The sequence below is a fragment of the Megalops cyprinoides genome, chromosome 21, assembly GCF_013368585.1.
Source record: "Megalops cyprinoides isolate fMegCyp1 chromosome 21, fMegCyp1.pri, whole genome shotgun sequence".
Lineage (NCBI taxonomy): Eukaryota > Metazoa > Chordata > Actinopteri > Elopiformes > Megalopidae > Megalops > Megalops cyprinoides.
In genome coordinates this window covers 14,266,014-14,283,023 of record NC_050603.1, presented here as the reverse complement: position 1 = coordinate 14,283,023, position 17,010 = coordinate 14,266,014, and the positions used below count along the sequence as shown (strand labels likewise).

The following is a 17,010-nucleotide window of genomic DNA, read 5'->3' as shown; positions in this document are numbered from 1 at the left end:
GGTCAACACAGCATTGCTCTCATAACAAATTCTTTATTGGAATTGGAAAAAAAATCATTTTTTTCATTTTTTTAAGGTGCCCAAAGTTTTGATCCAGACTAAATTCTCAAGGTCTTTCTGCAAAAATAACCTCACTGTACCACAATCTTTCCTTCATTTTAATACAAAGAGAAACCCCGTTAAAGTATACCTGAAATATTCTGCTCTTGGTGGCTCTTTTAAATCCTCATCTCCTCAGTATCTGCATATGGACCATTCTATGGATTCTAACAATACAGCAGTTTGATCCATTTGCTTCACAAATCATGACTCATAATGCTGTGATGTCATTACAGTCCCCGCAGAGAGCAATTATGTCTCCAATCTTGATAGCTAGACTCCACATCACCAGGACATCAGAAAACAGAACACACTGCAGCTGTTACTGTTTTTCATTTGCTTTAGGTAATCACCTTAATTCTGATTTCAAGATACCCAGGTGACAAAAAGGATCAGGTTTGCCACCGGTCGGGAAGAATAAGGCTTATAATGAAGCATAGAGGGACATTAAGTAACTGTGGCAGTAAGGGTAATCTTTATGGGCAGGAAAGCTGAAATAAAACCCAACTAACCTGATATTGGCTATTATTTTTATTGTGCCTGAATTGTCACAGGCCATTTTTATCAACAATTATATTAGCAATTTGTCCAACATAACTGATTAAACGCAGTGCTCTTCCAGGTGTGGTCCTGACTGTGTAATTTTAATTCAGGATCAACAACAGAGCAACTCCTCCAACTACTTCTACACTTTCTATTACTGTTGCTACCACTACCTCTACTAGGGTGCATTGGAGACAACTTCCGTCAATGTACATCATAGTCTATGGCCAGTGTTGGGGAGTAACTAGTTACATGTAACGGCGTTACGTAATTAAATTACAAAATAAATGTAATCGTAATCTATTACTAAGAAAAAAATATGTAATTAAATTACAGTTACTAATAAAAATATTGGTGATTACAAAGGGGTTACATCTGACATGGGTTAAAGATCTCTGGCCCCACGCCGGAAATCCAGCGTGCAGAGATTTTAGATCAGGCAATGAATTATTACTAGCGTATACCAGACCGGAACGCAATTCTATTAAAAACTATCACTGACGCAGTGTTTTTTCAGATGAGCTTTAACCAAGCCTGTTTAGGTAACGTACTGGCACGAGAGCAGTGTTCTTATCCAATCGGCAACTAGTTTCAACTTTCTGTGAGGCGGTGCCAGGAAGTATTTGTGGGGGCTGTATCAGTTGATTACTACACAATAGGCTAACATGCAGCTACCTATCCAATCACGGCATTGCCTCTCACATGAAGCAATGTTTATCGCACAAGCTGTCAAAACAGATGTTTTCACTGAATGTTTATGAGTGGACAAACCGCAACATGGACAGAATTCTCAATGTCTCGGTCCGATTCTATGATACTAACTTGGACAAAGTTGTAACACAGCATTTTGCTACTCAACCAACTTTTATTGAAGTTGCATTTTTCATTTTTAATAGCATTTAAGAAAAAGGGAAGCGCACTGTAAGTAGGTAGCCTATGTGAGATCTAATGACACTCACTAACTTAATTCAGTGTGGTGTTTTCATTAAATATTAAAAAAAAACTAAATTAATGTTCCTAACTATGCATACTGTGCTTTTTGTTGGGCACACAACGATAGTTGTTGCCACTTTGTTTGTGATCTACTTTGTGATTTGTTTTAGTGGCTGTGCTTGGTTCAAATCTATGTTTTTAGGACTTTTCAGCTTTTTTGCCCAGTTTAAAACATTTGTTAGAAAAGTAATCAAAAAGTTACCAAATGTAATAAGGTATAATACGTTGATGAAGTAATTAAAATAGTTACATTAGTTATTACATTTTTAACACGGTAACTAGTAATCTGTAACCTATTACATTTCAAAAGTAACCTTCCCAACACTGTCTATGGCAATAATACATGCTAAACATACAAACATGAACACTTATAAATAAATATCAATAGCCTGCAAGAATTTAATCAAATACTAACAAAACTGTAGTAATTGTGTACAGTTGTGCTTATTGTGTACAGATAGAAAAAGTAAAGGCTTGTAACTAAGGCAACTTACAGGCTTGGTTCAGCTCTCTATCTCACTCTGGAGGTATTGATTTAGTAAGTATCACTTTATTAAGTGTTTGACACCTGCTTCCATTTTTACCACAGCAAAAGTGGTATGTCTGCTGCTGGATTGATTAAATTTTGATGAACGACTCATAATTAAAAATCTTGCTGTGTATCCAGGCAGTAGCTTTGGGAACCTGAGAGGAATGCAAGTAAACTAATATTAAAAACAAGCAGAGGCAGCAGGGCCTTAAACATATTTAAAAAGCCCCTCTTGGCCCGCTAAAATGTGTAAATACCACATTCTTATTGCAGAGGGCCTTTGCATCAAACCTGAGAGGCAGTTTTTTTGAATATCAATGTCTGCTGCTAATTGAATTAGCTAGCAGACTTCCTTAGGCTAAGAGGGTATAGAATGTTACAGTGTGACTCAATTAATGTGAATAATTGCCAGTAAAAAGCAATGATCTAGTCTAGTACATAACATCTGACCAGAGAAAAGTAGGGGCAAATGCATGAGCTTGTCAGTAAAAAGAGGTTGGAAATATCCCTCTCTCTGATGACTGATATTCTTGAGTTTGACATGATTGTCATTAAATACACACATTTGTCTTAGCACGTCAGGCATGCATTAGAAAATAGTAAATGTCACCACTGACAGACACGATGACACATGTCTGCAGGAAGTAATGTCATTTGTTTGTCGTTTTGGCTGTCTGCCATAGTCGGGGACGTGACTTGGCAAGTCACCAGGGATCTGAACCGAGGGAAAGATTCTTTCATCAAGATCTAAAGAGATCCACAACAGAGATCTAAAGGATTGGTGTTGATCAGCTGAGGTTTCAATAAGCAAGCAATCTCACTGAGGCAATGGCAGGCTTTACCCTGCTCCTCACAGGATCCCTCATCTTATTGCTGAGATTCTTCTTACCCAGTTTCTCTAGAGGAAGTTCAGGTCATTTGAACTTAACACTGCAATGCCACCACATTTTTTACCCATACTGTTACATTACCCCTTCATCCAAGTTCAACAGCACAGTGCAGCCACTAATTTCTAATTTTTTGAAATTAAAGTGTTTTATGTAGGCCAATACCTCTGCCTTTCATGTAATTTATTGTTTCATTAATTTAATTGTAAAGTAATTGTCTCATGTGAACTAAGAGAGCCTTAATAGGCTCAATCTAATCCACTGCACTGAAAAAATGTTATAACAGAGCAATTTCCACAGAAAATGCAATTGGTAGCTAAGAAGGTATCAAATATGTTCCATCTTCCTTTGCAGTTTAATACTGGACAGGAAGCAACAATAATAATCCATTTCATTAACAGTCCAATAAGCAAATCCATGTGTCACATAGTGCCCCTCCAATAGGTAAAATTGCAACATTTGGAGTTAATGTTTAAAGGTTTTGAGGAGCAATCATTTTAAAATGCTTATCGCTGAATAAAATGTTTAGTAAGCAGGCTACATTCTTCATATCTCTTAACCTAAATGCAGCTCCAATTAAAAATGCACCTACATAGTCAGTAGTCAAAGTAAACCTTCAGTTTGAGGCAACCACAATGAAAAATGCAAGTCCTGGTGGAACTCATTGTTAATAGGCTTTCTGACAAGGCTGAAGAAAACACACTAAAAATAACCCTTTTTGAAGTGTCCTGTGAGAATTGACAGACTCGTCTTAAAAGCACCTTCGCATTTCAGACATCATCTGTGGAGATATCTTTCCCAAAAGCTTGTTGCAATTGTTTGTGACAGTGGGGTCCCATGTATATTTTAGTGGTGTGCAGTATGTATTTGGTGGATTTCAAGAGCAGTGTCCTCCAGTATTAGCCGTACTTGGACTTACTTTGCACTGTGCTTTGTATCTTAAAATCACTCAGCTCCAGCTAAGGGAGACAGAGGTCTGATGTAATTTCTTGTTATTTCTTATAACTTCTCTACAACTTTAGGATAGTCGGTGTATATGTATGAATGAACATGGTGCTATCCTGGAAGCATACAACATCCCTATAGGCTGCCAACCTGCTTGTGCTTGTGTGTGTGTGTGTGTGTGTGTGTTTTTTGTGTTTGTGCACGTTATTTGGTGGGGGAGCAGAATGGAACATAATCTGAAAAGCATGCAAAATCGCTTATGGAAAATGCCATAAGCTGTTTTTTTAATACAAATATGGAATAGAGGTGTCTATGAAAAGTAAAGAAAGAGAAAACAACAGCATTTAAAAAGCCACCAAAGCAAAAATGGTCATCATATGAGACTGCTGTTCACTACACATACAGTAACAGCACAAAGGTTTGAATCTGGGATAATACAGCATTTGATTGTGTCATTATGGCCATTTTCACCATCTGTATATGAAATAACACTAGCATACCATACCACCACACAATAATATGAACTACAATCAATGACAAGAAAATCTGTTCAACGCTTAGCACTCTAGGCCATTCAAAAATGAAAGTGAAATGTCCATCAAGTTCATTGTTACAAAAAATCATGAATTAATACTGGTTTGATGGCTTAATTGTTTCCATTGTAAATGAGAGTTGAGTAGCTTTAGTTAGTTTTAAAAAAGCTTCTCAAATGGAAAAAACAGCCTTTGGACTAATGAGAGCTGAAAACATACAAATTGCATAGCAAACAAAAGTCAAAAATCACAATTATTCTCAGATCAACGTGCCGCCATTTTTAACATAAAAACCAGGCAAAAGCTGTCATGTCAGCCTCGTCATTAACACTGCCCACGGATATGGCCGTCTTGTTTCAGGGGAGAGCGCAAAATAGACGAAAATGTAATGCCGCACTGACCTTTTGGTGCTGAACATCTTGGCAGCGTCTCGCTTCTCCCTGCTCAGAGGCGACTCGGGGACAGGACAGCAGGCGTGGGCAACTCTTCTGGGACCTGAGAGCGGAGAGAGGGAGATGCAAACGCGCAGTGAGCGCTTCAGCGTCGCAGTGTCAGCCGCATGATGTCAGCCAGCGCAGCCCCGCGTGGCCCCCGCAACCTCAATCTACCCCTCTCAAGCGGACGGATTTATACTGGTGAGGCAGGAGCTGTGGAGGAGAGAGAGGAGGAAGATTCGGGGGAGCTTAGGGGATGGGGTAAATCCAGCACCTCAATTCCAATCCGGGTTTAGCTGAGCCACATCCCCATTCTCTTTGATGGTGTTTGAATATGAAAGTAATTTTTGTTTACTGAATTGACCACTTCAGTCTTTTTCTGAAATTACCTGCAAAAAAACATAAATGTTGCATTGTAAGTGAGGACTGTCTTGAAGAAAGGATGATGTACACTTTCATCTTATTTGTACTGCACAATATGTACCCCTGGGGTCTGAAAATTGAAGATGAAAGCTTACTGCTGAGAGGGTAACACAGCTTCTGGAAAGCTTTATTGGGAAACAGACTACAGTCTACTATAAAGCTACCATGATAGCCTGGTCCGGTGGTGAAGAGCCCCCACAAACCCAAACCCACATACAGCACAAAACAGGGTGGCTGTTCAGTGTAGTGCTGTGTGGTGGTTAGGGAATGGGGCTTACAACCAGAAGACTGTAGGATTGAGTCCCAGGCACTGAATCTGCACTGCTTTTTGAAATAACAGCTGTACATGAGAAATGTAAAGTGTATAGCCTCTCCCAGGAAAAAGGAACACCTGCACTGACCTCATTCATGTAAAATCAAGTGCACTGGTAGATATAAACAGCAGGCAGTGCTCACTGCCAAACAATGGCGCCTCTAACTGAGGACATTTGGCAGTAATGTTCAAAACATGGACCCATAACCCATCAGACATGGGTTATAGAAAGTCAATATTTTCACCTTACCATATCTCAACTCAGATCCAGAGAAAGTCAGCAGTGCGTTTTTAGGATGGCAATGGACAGCCTCTGCCCATCGGAATAAATTGTTACCGAACTACAGAATGTATCTGAGACAATGCCTGTTCACACAGAATCACAGCAGGAATGTGTACACGATGTCTGTGTTGAGCGGTGAGTAAACCTGCTCAGAATGCAAGACCTCTCTCATGGAAAGGTTGTCATTGTAGAGCAGGGGAAATCAATAATTAATGTGGCTGTCCACGCAGGCCTGGCTCACACTGCGTCCGTAATGAAGGGAAGGAGAAGAGGGCCTGGTGATTCGACTGGCTGACCGTTCACCTTCTCCCTTTCTCCCAGGGGTAAATACAGATTCAATCTGCAGCTGCAGCTCCTGCTGTCCTGGTTGCTTGCCTTTCTGGCACAGACAAGACGGGAAAATGAATGGCAGTGAAACAGTGGTGTTATGATGTCTTATGCTTCCCTGTCAGTGATAACCTCGAGAAATCAAATGAGTATGAATCTGTACCAATAGCCATAGTTGTACACTGCTCATTTATACAACCAAAGACAATGATTAATGCATGCTTTGTGGATGTTCTCATGATGTATGATACAGTGATTGTGTTGAATACATTTTGTGATTCACTTTCTGTGTTATTCTGTGCATCTCCCACAACAGACAAGGAGGATGTTTTTGGCATCACTATATTGCCAGAACAGGGACTATACCTAGGTTTTTATGGTGCAGTGCTGTCCTACAAGCCAAGCAAAAACCTTAAAAGCTTCAAGATATATTGGTGGGGAAAAATAAAGATGAACAATCCTGAGACAATGAAATATAGCAGTTCTGCTGCAATAGGTATAGACAATGGGCTTTAGAATAAAATTCTTCCACCATTCAATGTTACACTGCCTGTTGTCATGGGTTCTTGTAGACTGACAACAATTGCAAGCTCAGAGTCATTTGTTGAAATGACTTGCTTGGCTGGGGTGAATGGCCTCTTCTCATTAAACTTCTTATGTTCTTACGTAAACCTAATGGAGGTCACCAGAAACTTTATCCCAATCTGAGCTGGGTAAGACTGCCATTGACAGCCACCAATCATATTTTTTAATATTCAAAGCTATTCCGAAATATATGAAATGTGAGTCTAAGGACTCAATAAAAGGACATGCTTTTACTCTCTGAATAACAAGAACAAATGACATGACTCAGTGTTTGACATCCAAGCTCAAACCCATTCATTTGCATCAATAAACCAAGTTGAATGCTCAAATGTTGTAAATTTCACTGAACAGATCTCTGATTTTGCCACTGCCTGTCCTAGAAGGAGGTAAATCAACTGCAATGGTGCACTTCCCCACAAGGACAGACTACATTGCAGTATCACTTAAATACTGGAACACATTGCATTTACTGAAACATGTATTCTCTGGACAGATGAATGCTTGTCTGTGGGAATGTTCGACTTGTTTGCAATGAATTCTTTGCTCAATTCACATTACACAACTCATGCATGGGAACGTTCCGGCAATGAGACTCCCCTTTCCTTTCTCTTAGTTTTAATGAAACGCGATGAAAAGCGACAGGGGAGGCGCTGGCCTTTCGATGGCGGCGGCCTCCGGTCTGAGGGGCCCCAGATAAAGAGGTGAGAAGTGCAGCCGAGCATACATGCGTGAAGTCTCTCTCGCTGGCTTGCATGCGCCGTCCCGAGAAACAACGGCGACTCTAAAAGCCCTGTGAACTCCGCGGTGCGGTCCTCTGTAGCGCTGTGCACCAAAAGTCACAGATTAGAGTGCTTCGCTGCATTTAACGAGGCAGATCCTGTGACTGCGCTGGCTTTTAGCCGCACTCCCATTGGACAGAGTCCACCTCGACCTCCGCGTGGTGGCCTGCGGGGCACACGTCCACTTCTCAAAGGGAAAGTTAAATAGACACTGGGATCACTGGGAGAACATAGTAAACCAATGGTAAAATATTAATGGGATTTCTAGCACCTGTTTTTATTCCTTTTAATTTACAGACACCCGGTGACATTTAAACTATTACTGGGTGTTCTGTTAAGCTCTCCTGAGGGGAAGCTACCTTTAAAACACAATGACTAGCCATTAATTACCCTGTTTGGTTTTGCCATAATATATCAATTGACCGGAACAGCACAGTAATCAACTTCAAAACAGGTGTGTTTTTCTCACAGGGTTGATGACACTTGATGCTCCTGCTTCATAAATAAATAATCGGTCAGATCCAGAAGCAGATTCTCGCATACTACACCAACAGCACAAACACATACAGGCCTGCAACCTCAGAATATCGGAACACAAGAGCCAGGGAGGCACGCAATAAAAGCAAGCTTTTAAAGGGTACATTACACGTCCGCAACTAAATGGTGCGTTTAATGGACATACACCGATAACGACAGTTACCGCTTGTCTCCAGTCTGGCGGGGCTTTCGCGAGAGTGGAGGCAGAAGGACCCTTGCGCAGTTTGCTCTTCCCTGTCAGGATTTATTAGCAGTGTCCTCTGTTTCAGCTTTATTGTCTCTGCAGTCTTTGTCTCCCTGACAAACAAAATTAGCGGCCAGGCACGTAATGAACTGATGCAAACCCCTAAGCAGCAGTTCTGAGAACCCCTGCAGGTAGCAAGTGTTACTGCATCAGGCTGGTACTCCATGTGAATCATAACTTTATTTATTTGCTTTATTTTAAGAAAAAAATAGAATAATTTAAACAAGGAGGTTTTCATTTTCTTCTGAAAATGTATGTACGGATATATACATATACATGAAATCGATCATGTGCTGTTGAAAGACAACAAATCTAAACAAATGAAAAATTCAACTTAAAGTTGCAAAATGACATGTTTAAGTCACATCATTGTTAGGCTTACAGTAGAGGGCAGTACATCACAAACTGTTATGCCTGGAATATATGATTTAATAACCTGCAACTATAATCAAATTATATGATCGACACTTCATCACATATTTCAAATACTTCAACATGGTTAGCTGCCTTCATTGCACTTTCATGATTAACAATGACTTTCATGATAAACTGTGAGTTGGACCTTGGATCAACTGGAAGACTGGCAGAAGTAAGGACTAAAAAACACACATTTCCGGTTAAAACTGAAGTAAAACAGCTGCACACAGGGCCATATAAAACATTCTGAATTCTGCAGCATAAGTAACGCCAATTCCATTATGTCTCTGAAATGCTATCAGGTAGGGTATTGGCGACAATAACTCAATCTGCTTGGGAAACTTGAAAACAAAAACATACATACCGTCACTGGTTGGGAAGACTGCCATTTAATTTTGTTGTGAGGAACCTGATATCTTTGAATCATTCTGAACCGGCTTTGTTTTCTGAAGTCGTAAATCACTCACTTTGACTGGCCTAAGGTAATGTCACAGCATGATTTATGCCCAATGAATACTTAATTATGTACTATCCTGATTAGGTAAATTGAATCAACAGAAAACTATTCTGCAATCCATGCTATCCCTGAAAAACAGTTATAAAGCATTTATTGGTTGGCAACAATTTCAACATGTTTTCACTAGTACTTGACTTCTGATGAGAACAATGACCCCTCCAGCCCCACTACCACCTTAGAAAACAAATAGTACTGGACTGTGATTATGCCTATTGTCATTGATTATAAAATCAAAGTTAATTGCTTACATCAATCACTCACTACCGAATGTTAATTATATTTACTGTAGAGTAGGGTAGTTTGGTTAAGGTTCTTGCTTAGGGACACAAGAACACTACCCTACATGTGATTTGAATCGAAAGACCAGTTGCCACACACCAACCCCACCACCACCTCTTGGGTCCCTTTCACTCCTGAGAGTTCAAATTAAAAAAAAAAAACAGTCCTGAAATTGTCAATTTGTCATTGGTACTGATAAATTAGCACTGTTGTACAGAGAGAAACTACTGTTCCAACAATACGCAGCACAAATGAGACAGCAAGGCCAGGATTGTTAGGTGAGTGGAGTAGCAACTGCCAATGTACATGGAGCTGTGGAAATCCACCAGTTATCAGCTGGCTGCAGACTGCACAGCCAACAGAGTGCGGAATCTAAATGTCAATGCTGGAGTGCCACTCTGAATCACTTGCTACTCCGCAACGCTGGTCTCAATCAATTCTCACTAGGTAAGTTGAAGTGCTTGCCTAGCATGTGTTTATTTCCAGATCAGAGACCAGAGTTTCTGTGAGGACTACTCTGTTACGTGGTCCTCTTTAGAACCCAGATACCCTTATCGCTCTGTTTTTGGTACAAATGTACCATACTTTCTACATAAGCATAATTGTGAACAGAATTTTCTCTTGCAATGGTAAGGTGCCTTAACTGACCTGTTACTTAAACAATAGCCTTACTCCACTCAGCCCATCTCCATAAACATATAGCTGGACATATCTAGCACTTCTTGCAGAGTCCCTCCTGGATCCAATTTACCCAGTTCACAGCTGATGATGCATGGCAACTAATATATATTAGTAGTACGACAATTAGTCTGTCACACATAGAGTGGATGAAAAATAAGTGCCTCTTCACATCATTCAAATTGTAATGTCACTGACATTTGAACTTCAGTGATTTTTCTGCCTGCTCCGTCAGTAATGGATCATGTTTATTCTGTGAAATGACATGCTTCCTTCAAACTCCCAACCACTCACCCCATGTAGATTTTGGTAAATGAAGGGCTTCTCTGCCTCATGGTCTGCATATCCTGTCAAATACTGCTATGATATTCTGTATTTTATCCCTTTGCCTGCTCTGCAGAAAACCTCGGTTATATCATAGCCTCGTTCAATGGGCTGGTATTAAAGAGTACAATACATGACAGAGTACAATACATAAGAAATACAGAAATATTCAAATTATGCCTACAAGTCAATAGATGTTTCCCTGAATGATTATTTTGTTCTAAGAACTTTTGTTTTTGTTCTGAACCTAGAGGCATTTTAGGTTTTTGCATTCATTCAAGGATGCATTTCAGAAGTGCTGCTTTTCAGCTCCAACAAATCAAATTTAATTAGTCTTAAATAACAGTGTGACATGTCTGGACCCATCTGTCATCTGACCCATCTGACATGTCTGGAGTGAGAAAAGAAAAGTAAACTGTGCATATTAAGTAGCACAGACCTATGAAGGACACTGCAAGTTCATAATATATTAACATTATAAACAACATCAAACAGGCTCAAGGTAGTGTCCATCACCAAAATACAAAATAACACTTAACCTTCGTATACCAACATTCCTAACTTCACTTTTTAATAGTTATAATTTGATAGTGATATCTTTTATCAGAATGATGTAAAGTCTCCTGCCATAAGCATACTTATATTTCAGATCTTTTTTCTCAAGCTAAATTGTTGAGTGGTCAAAGTAATTACATTCCTGAACTCCACAGAGCAATCAAAAAATGGGAAGTTGAAAAGAGGTGTTATTTTCAGAATTTTCTACTTCTGGGCGATTTTGGAAAATTGAACAGAAAAGCATTACCCAGACCCTACTGCTAAGGTCCATCAACAATTCGTCTCATTTTATCCTGGTGACTCATTTCACAAAATAACATGTTGACTGAGGCGAATAACTGACTTGTTTCCAACAAAGTGTAATAATAATACACAAGAAGACAATGCACAATCATATTGCCAAGAATCAAGCAATTACTATGACATTGAAGAATTTGCCAATACTGTGTGACATATGTCATTTAATTGCTATATCTATCACTTGGTTTGGCAAAGTGGAACATCAGTAACTGTTTTTTTTAGCTGATGTGCAGAGACATGTTTGAGTCTGTTGATTAAAGTTTTTATTTTTGGGTCCAATAAATTTCAAGGGGCAGAGACTGAAGTTCCTTTTCCTGGCACAGCTGAAGAACCGAGGCTTAAACAATAAGTTGTGCCTACAATAAACACATAAATATAGTTTTTAAGAGCTTCTACTGTGTCAGCTGGAGCAGCTTCTAACTCAACAATGAGACCAGACATTGGTTGAGGAAATGGTGAACGACGGGTCAAGTTAAGTGGAGTAACTGTGGGGTGAATGGCTTGGGCTACTAGGATTTAACATGACAAATCCTTTGTAATCCAGGACCGGCATATGCCAGTCTGTTTACCGTATGCTTATAGCCCACCTATTACTGGGCCTGTTTTTGGCTGCTGACACCCCAGGGATGTTCTTTCTCATGAAAAGACATCGACTGATGGAGTCAGCTGAGCAAAAGCAGGTGGGGGGGGTGGGGGCTGTGGAGAATCCCAGGAACAACAACACTAGCATGCTGGTGGAAGAGCTATTCACAAATGACCCACAGGGATGGGAAACATTCAGCTGGCTACAAATGATGCGAGTGGTCAAAATAAGATACAAACCCATATATCCTGTTGGGAATGGAAACTGTGAAAAAAAATAATAAACAGGATGAAAACTGAATGCACTGCTGGAATATGCCTTATTGGATTCTTTCTTCTATCTAATTTAAGTCTGTTTAATTGACCAATTATTTAGCAGTAAGCTCATTACGCAGTTATAATGAGGTCATCCATCTGCAGCGATGGCATGCATATTGAGGCTGATGAGAGCAAAAGCATAGTTTTGTCTCTGCCCTTTCAATTATTCAATCGCCTGCTTGTTCTTCTGGGGAGAGCTGCACTCTCTGATTTAAGACCTCTTTTCATTTCAGCTAAAGGACAGCTAACCTCATTACTGAATGAATTTCTCAAAAGCTTTTCTGAAGGCAGGGTCTTTGATTTAAGTGGAAGTCCACTGGGGAAGGTACCATCTTCGGAAATAGGGAATTAAATACCTCTCCTTTACTGTGCTCAGGGGATCAAAAGTGCTACTGTCCTCCAAAAAACCCACATCTCCTCACAAAGAAGGCTACTCTTTGACCTACACAAAAGACATACATCACAGGTTGACATCTCCATCATTAAACGTAATGAATTGGTTGCTCTTCTCCCTTTCCCTGTTTCTGAGGTACCCAGCTTTTCATTGAATTCTCATAAAGTATGATGAATGGTTACAAGCAGATTAAAGTGGAATACATATACAGCCAATGAAGCCTTCCATTTGCCTCACAATGTACTTTATTAACAGTGACCTTGTGGTTGCCACTGTTACTCTTGTTGAAGGAACTGACATCATGATGTTAGCCACTTGTATCTTTGCCATGAAAGTACAATGTTAAATTAAACTTTCCTATAGGGATGCTTTCAAGCAGGGTAACACTCTGCAGCCCTCTGTAGTCTGTAGCCCACAACTATATACATATATTTGTTGCCAATTCTGAATAAAAACATACCCTGAATTTAGATTTCATTCTAATTATCACTGTGTTGCAAACCTGCACTTGCAAGACCAAATCTGCAATCATAACAGCCATATACATCAATAATATGTATTATTAATATATAAAAGTGTATTAATTGTTGTCATTAAAATACATGAGCTTCATGTACACAACTGTTCTTGGCATGGAACTACAGATGTTGTAGAATGGGCCTTTTGTAGCTCTCTGCCAAGGTAGAGTATAACACTGGCCCTCCTGGGATTACAATCAGCAACATGCTTTGCTCCTTACCACTGCTCCACACTGCTGCCCCACTGGTTAAGAATAAAAACTTACTTTTACTTAAACTCTGAGTCCAGGGAAAAGTTGGTCGCTGTAGATAGAGGCAGGAAGAAATCAGCAGAAAGACATGTTTCAGACAACTATCAGGTAAATATTAACCATGCACAAAGCCCACATCTATAGGCTTTATTGCCTGCAGGGTGTCTTTAAGCAATCAGAGCCCTTTATGCAGTTAAGACACCTGACAGACACCTGCCCATAGAGTAACTTTTCCATTGATTCATGATAACAGTTTGTTCTATTTTGCTTTGGAGAGATTGTTCAGTCATCAAGCTATGGTAATGTTCCAAGCATATTACACAACATCTTCAATTACAGGTGATTTGTTTTAAGTGCCTATTAAAAACCATTAAAGCCCATATTCAATACCGTAGAGACCCATGTACCAGCTAGGCACGTGAAAACTACCCATGACAAAGCAACTGAAACAACATTGACTGAAAACATTACATTATGTTTTACTTTGCTTTTTCCTTACTTTGATGGTTTTATCATAATTTACATGTTATCCATTAATACAACTGAGGAAAGTCAGGCTATGTACTTTACACAGGGATACAGCAGCATTGGGCCTACCTGGGGAATCCAGGGGTTATGAGAATTCTATTAAGGTGAGAATTCTGTCTTCTGTGTGGAGCTGAACATTGCAGAATGCTAAATATAGCAGAGGCTTGGAAACACTAGATTCATTTCCTAAAAAAGTCTGTTGAAAATTGGTTTTGATTTCAAACTGATTGAACTGTAACAGATATGCTGTCAGGTCTCTGATATCAGGGGTGCGCAATCCTGGCATTGAAAGGGGACCCTCTAACATGATGGCTCCTGGTAAATGACCACCAATCACAGAACTGAGAGAAGTGTTGTAATTTTTTCAATTAAAGCAGTAATTCAAGTAAGCAATTGAGTCAAGCAAACTCTCTGAAAAGGGGAACACACAGATCAGGGTTAGGTGCCTCTGTCTTAGATCATCTATAAAAATGTGACCAGTCAAATCCATTAACAAATGTTTTGATGCATGACACTAAAAGACAGACTCCAGCCTCCTGACAGTGCTTTTTGAAAACATAAATTGTGCTGCAGTCTAGTCTATTTTTGCAAAAGAGAAGGGTTTACTGTCATTCCACTGAAAGAAGTGGCAAATCTTGTTTACCCCAATGAATCAAGATGTGACACCATGTGCTTTCAGCAGTTCATGACTGGATTGTCATAGAGTCAGGACAGTAAATCATATTAAATATGACATGTGATATCTGTATTGCTTCCCATATGTATATTGAAACTATTTACCAGTATTTGGAGACAACACATCTAGTATAAAAATATTCACACTTTTAATGTATTTCTTTTGTTTATATGGACAGTTAATACAGATAATACTACTCACAAAAACACATACCCATTCTCAGACACACTACTACACAGTTCCCACTATACTGTATTCGTTGTATGTTGAATATGAATAATATGAAATAATATGAAATATCCACACAAGTTGTCATTTCTTGGAGAAAAATACAATTCACCATCAGAATATTGAACTAAGGCAGAACAAATAAATTTCTTATTTGTCTGAACCAAAAGGCTTCAGAGGGCTGTACAACAAAGGCAAAATACCAATTCACAAATCAATCTGCATTTCCAAATTGCAAATTCCAAACTACACCCCTCAACGTCCTCAGTTCTTCACCTTAAGTACGTGTGATAAAACTCGACTGGCATCTCCATTTCGGATACGTGGTAACTATCCACTACCATAGTTAACTGCGTGAGCGTGTGCCTATCACATGACAATACACACGGAGATCCTCAGCTCTTTGAAGGTAACGCTGCGATCTAAAAGGCTGGAACGACTTCACGACATCGGACTGAATCTCTTCCCTTAGTCTCGCATCATCTCATTAATAGCGCATTAGAAAGGTAACCCTAGATTGAACATGTGCGGCTGACAATGGAGCCATCCCCTGTTTACGCAGCTCTGTACACCCAGGCTTTTACTAAATCGCTAACACACTCCTATTCAAGATTTATGTGTAAATACAGAAATGCATAGAGTAGATAGAATCATGCAGCTCCTTTTTCTTCTGTTGTTCCATTTCGGTTGAAGAGTAAAATTACACGTGAGCTATGTGAAATGCAGTACTAACAAAATTTACAAGCATATCGTTGACACAATATATGTCACAATTTTCGATAACTTGAGAGGTGGCATGTGTAGCTAAGACTGGTTCGGAGGCTATCTGATAGCTGATCAACGGTACCTTCAATAGCGCGCCTACTGTACTGTACATGCAAAACATTTACTGTTACGAAAACGTGTAAACTATCGGTTAAACGGTCTTGTATATCAAATTTGTTACAGTGCGCCCAGTGTTAGGCTTTATCAATAACAGGGGCAAAAAAGAAATTACTTTTCCAGATGACACTGTCGGGCAAACAAGCCATCTGTTAAAGAAAATATGAGCGTGTGCAGACGCTACACGCAAACCTGTCTGATAGAGCCGCGTCCTGTCACGCTCTTCTCACGCTCACACCTGCCCCGGGAAGCAAAGCGCCGGTGTCCTAACGACTACAAGTGTCTGAGGGTTTTGCCGCGCTGAGAGACCCAAAGGCGCATTCATGTTTGCCTTCAAACACTGGACTTGAACGCTGAGTTACAAGCCAGCGCTTCACAGACAAGACGGTACGAGGATGGCATGACAAGCAAGCCCCACAAAACTACACACGCGGTGTTCTTTACTTACTTTAAACCAATGTTACGCCATGCTCCACTTCAGTCATTAACGTACAACATCAGTGTGCTGCAAACCCAAGTTGCTCTTGTTCATCCCGTCTGCAGGTGCATCTTATCATTGTGTACGAGGCATTCTCGGTCATTTGACCCTCTGATGATACAGTAGAAACTACCATTACTGACGGTGAAAGCAGGGGAGGAGCGGAACAAACCAAACCAAACGTACCAGACTTAGGCTCCAAAAGCCCAAAACGAACGTATTTTCAAATAGTTTTTAATAACTTACAATTTAGTGGCGATCCAAACGAAGTGTAGCAAACCGTTTCAGGGACTCGTAGAGACCTCTGCCTTTCATTCTGCGAAGGCGAAGAGCTTTGACGTCAGAACGTCACTTGCCCCTCCACAGATAATTAGTTGTGAATGAACACTGGATTTCAGACTCCTTGCAGCAAGCAAGTATTTTCGCTATATCATTTTGAACCCACAATGGACCTTTCATCGACATCTCGTAAATACAAAGGATGTCAATCACTCTTGACTCGGAGACCTTTCAGCCACAGGTTGCTTTCTTACGTTGAAATATCCATATGGACATCAAGCCATGGACAGCGCTATTTTTTGCTTTGTGCCACAATAAGGGTTTAATAGTGATGGTCAGGTATCTAAAGCCA

The 17,010-nt window shown here is 39.9% G+C and overlaps 1 protein-coding gene across 3 annotated transcripts in view; it reads right to left on the bottom strand.

Moving 5' to 3' along the window:
• The window catches only part of LOC118796525 (oxidation resistance protein 1-like), a 102,984-nt gene extending 86,282 nt beyond the window's left edge, over positions 1-16,702 (bottom strand). Inside the window, exons 1-3 of one of the 3 annotated variants that reach the window (XM_036555464.1) lie at positions 16,626-16,702; positions 16,350-16,490; positions 4,931-5,024 (exon numbers count right to left, since the gene is read on the bottom strand). In XM_036555464.1, the coding sequence (XP_036411357.1) occupies positions 4,931-4,947 (17 nt within the window). In that variant the 5' untranslated portion in view covers positions 4,948-5,024; positions 16,350-16,490; positions 16,626-16,702. The remainder of the gene's footprint in view (positions 1-4,930; positions 5,025-16,349; positions 16,491-16,625) is intronic. The other 2 variants (XM_036555460.1, XM_036555461.1) reach the window with 2 other exon arrangements.
• Positions 16,703-17,010: the final 308 nt, after the last annotated feature.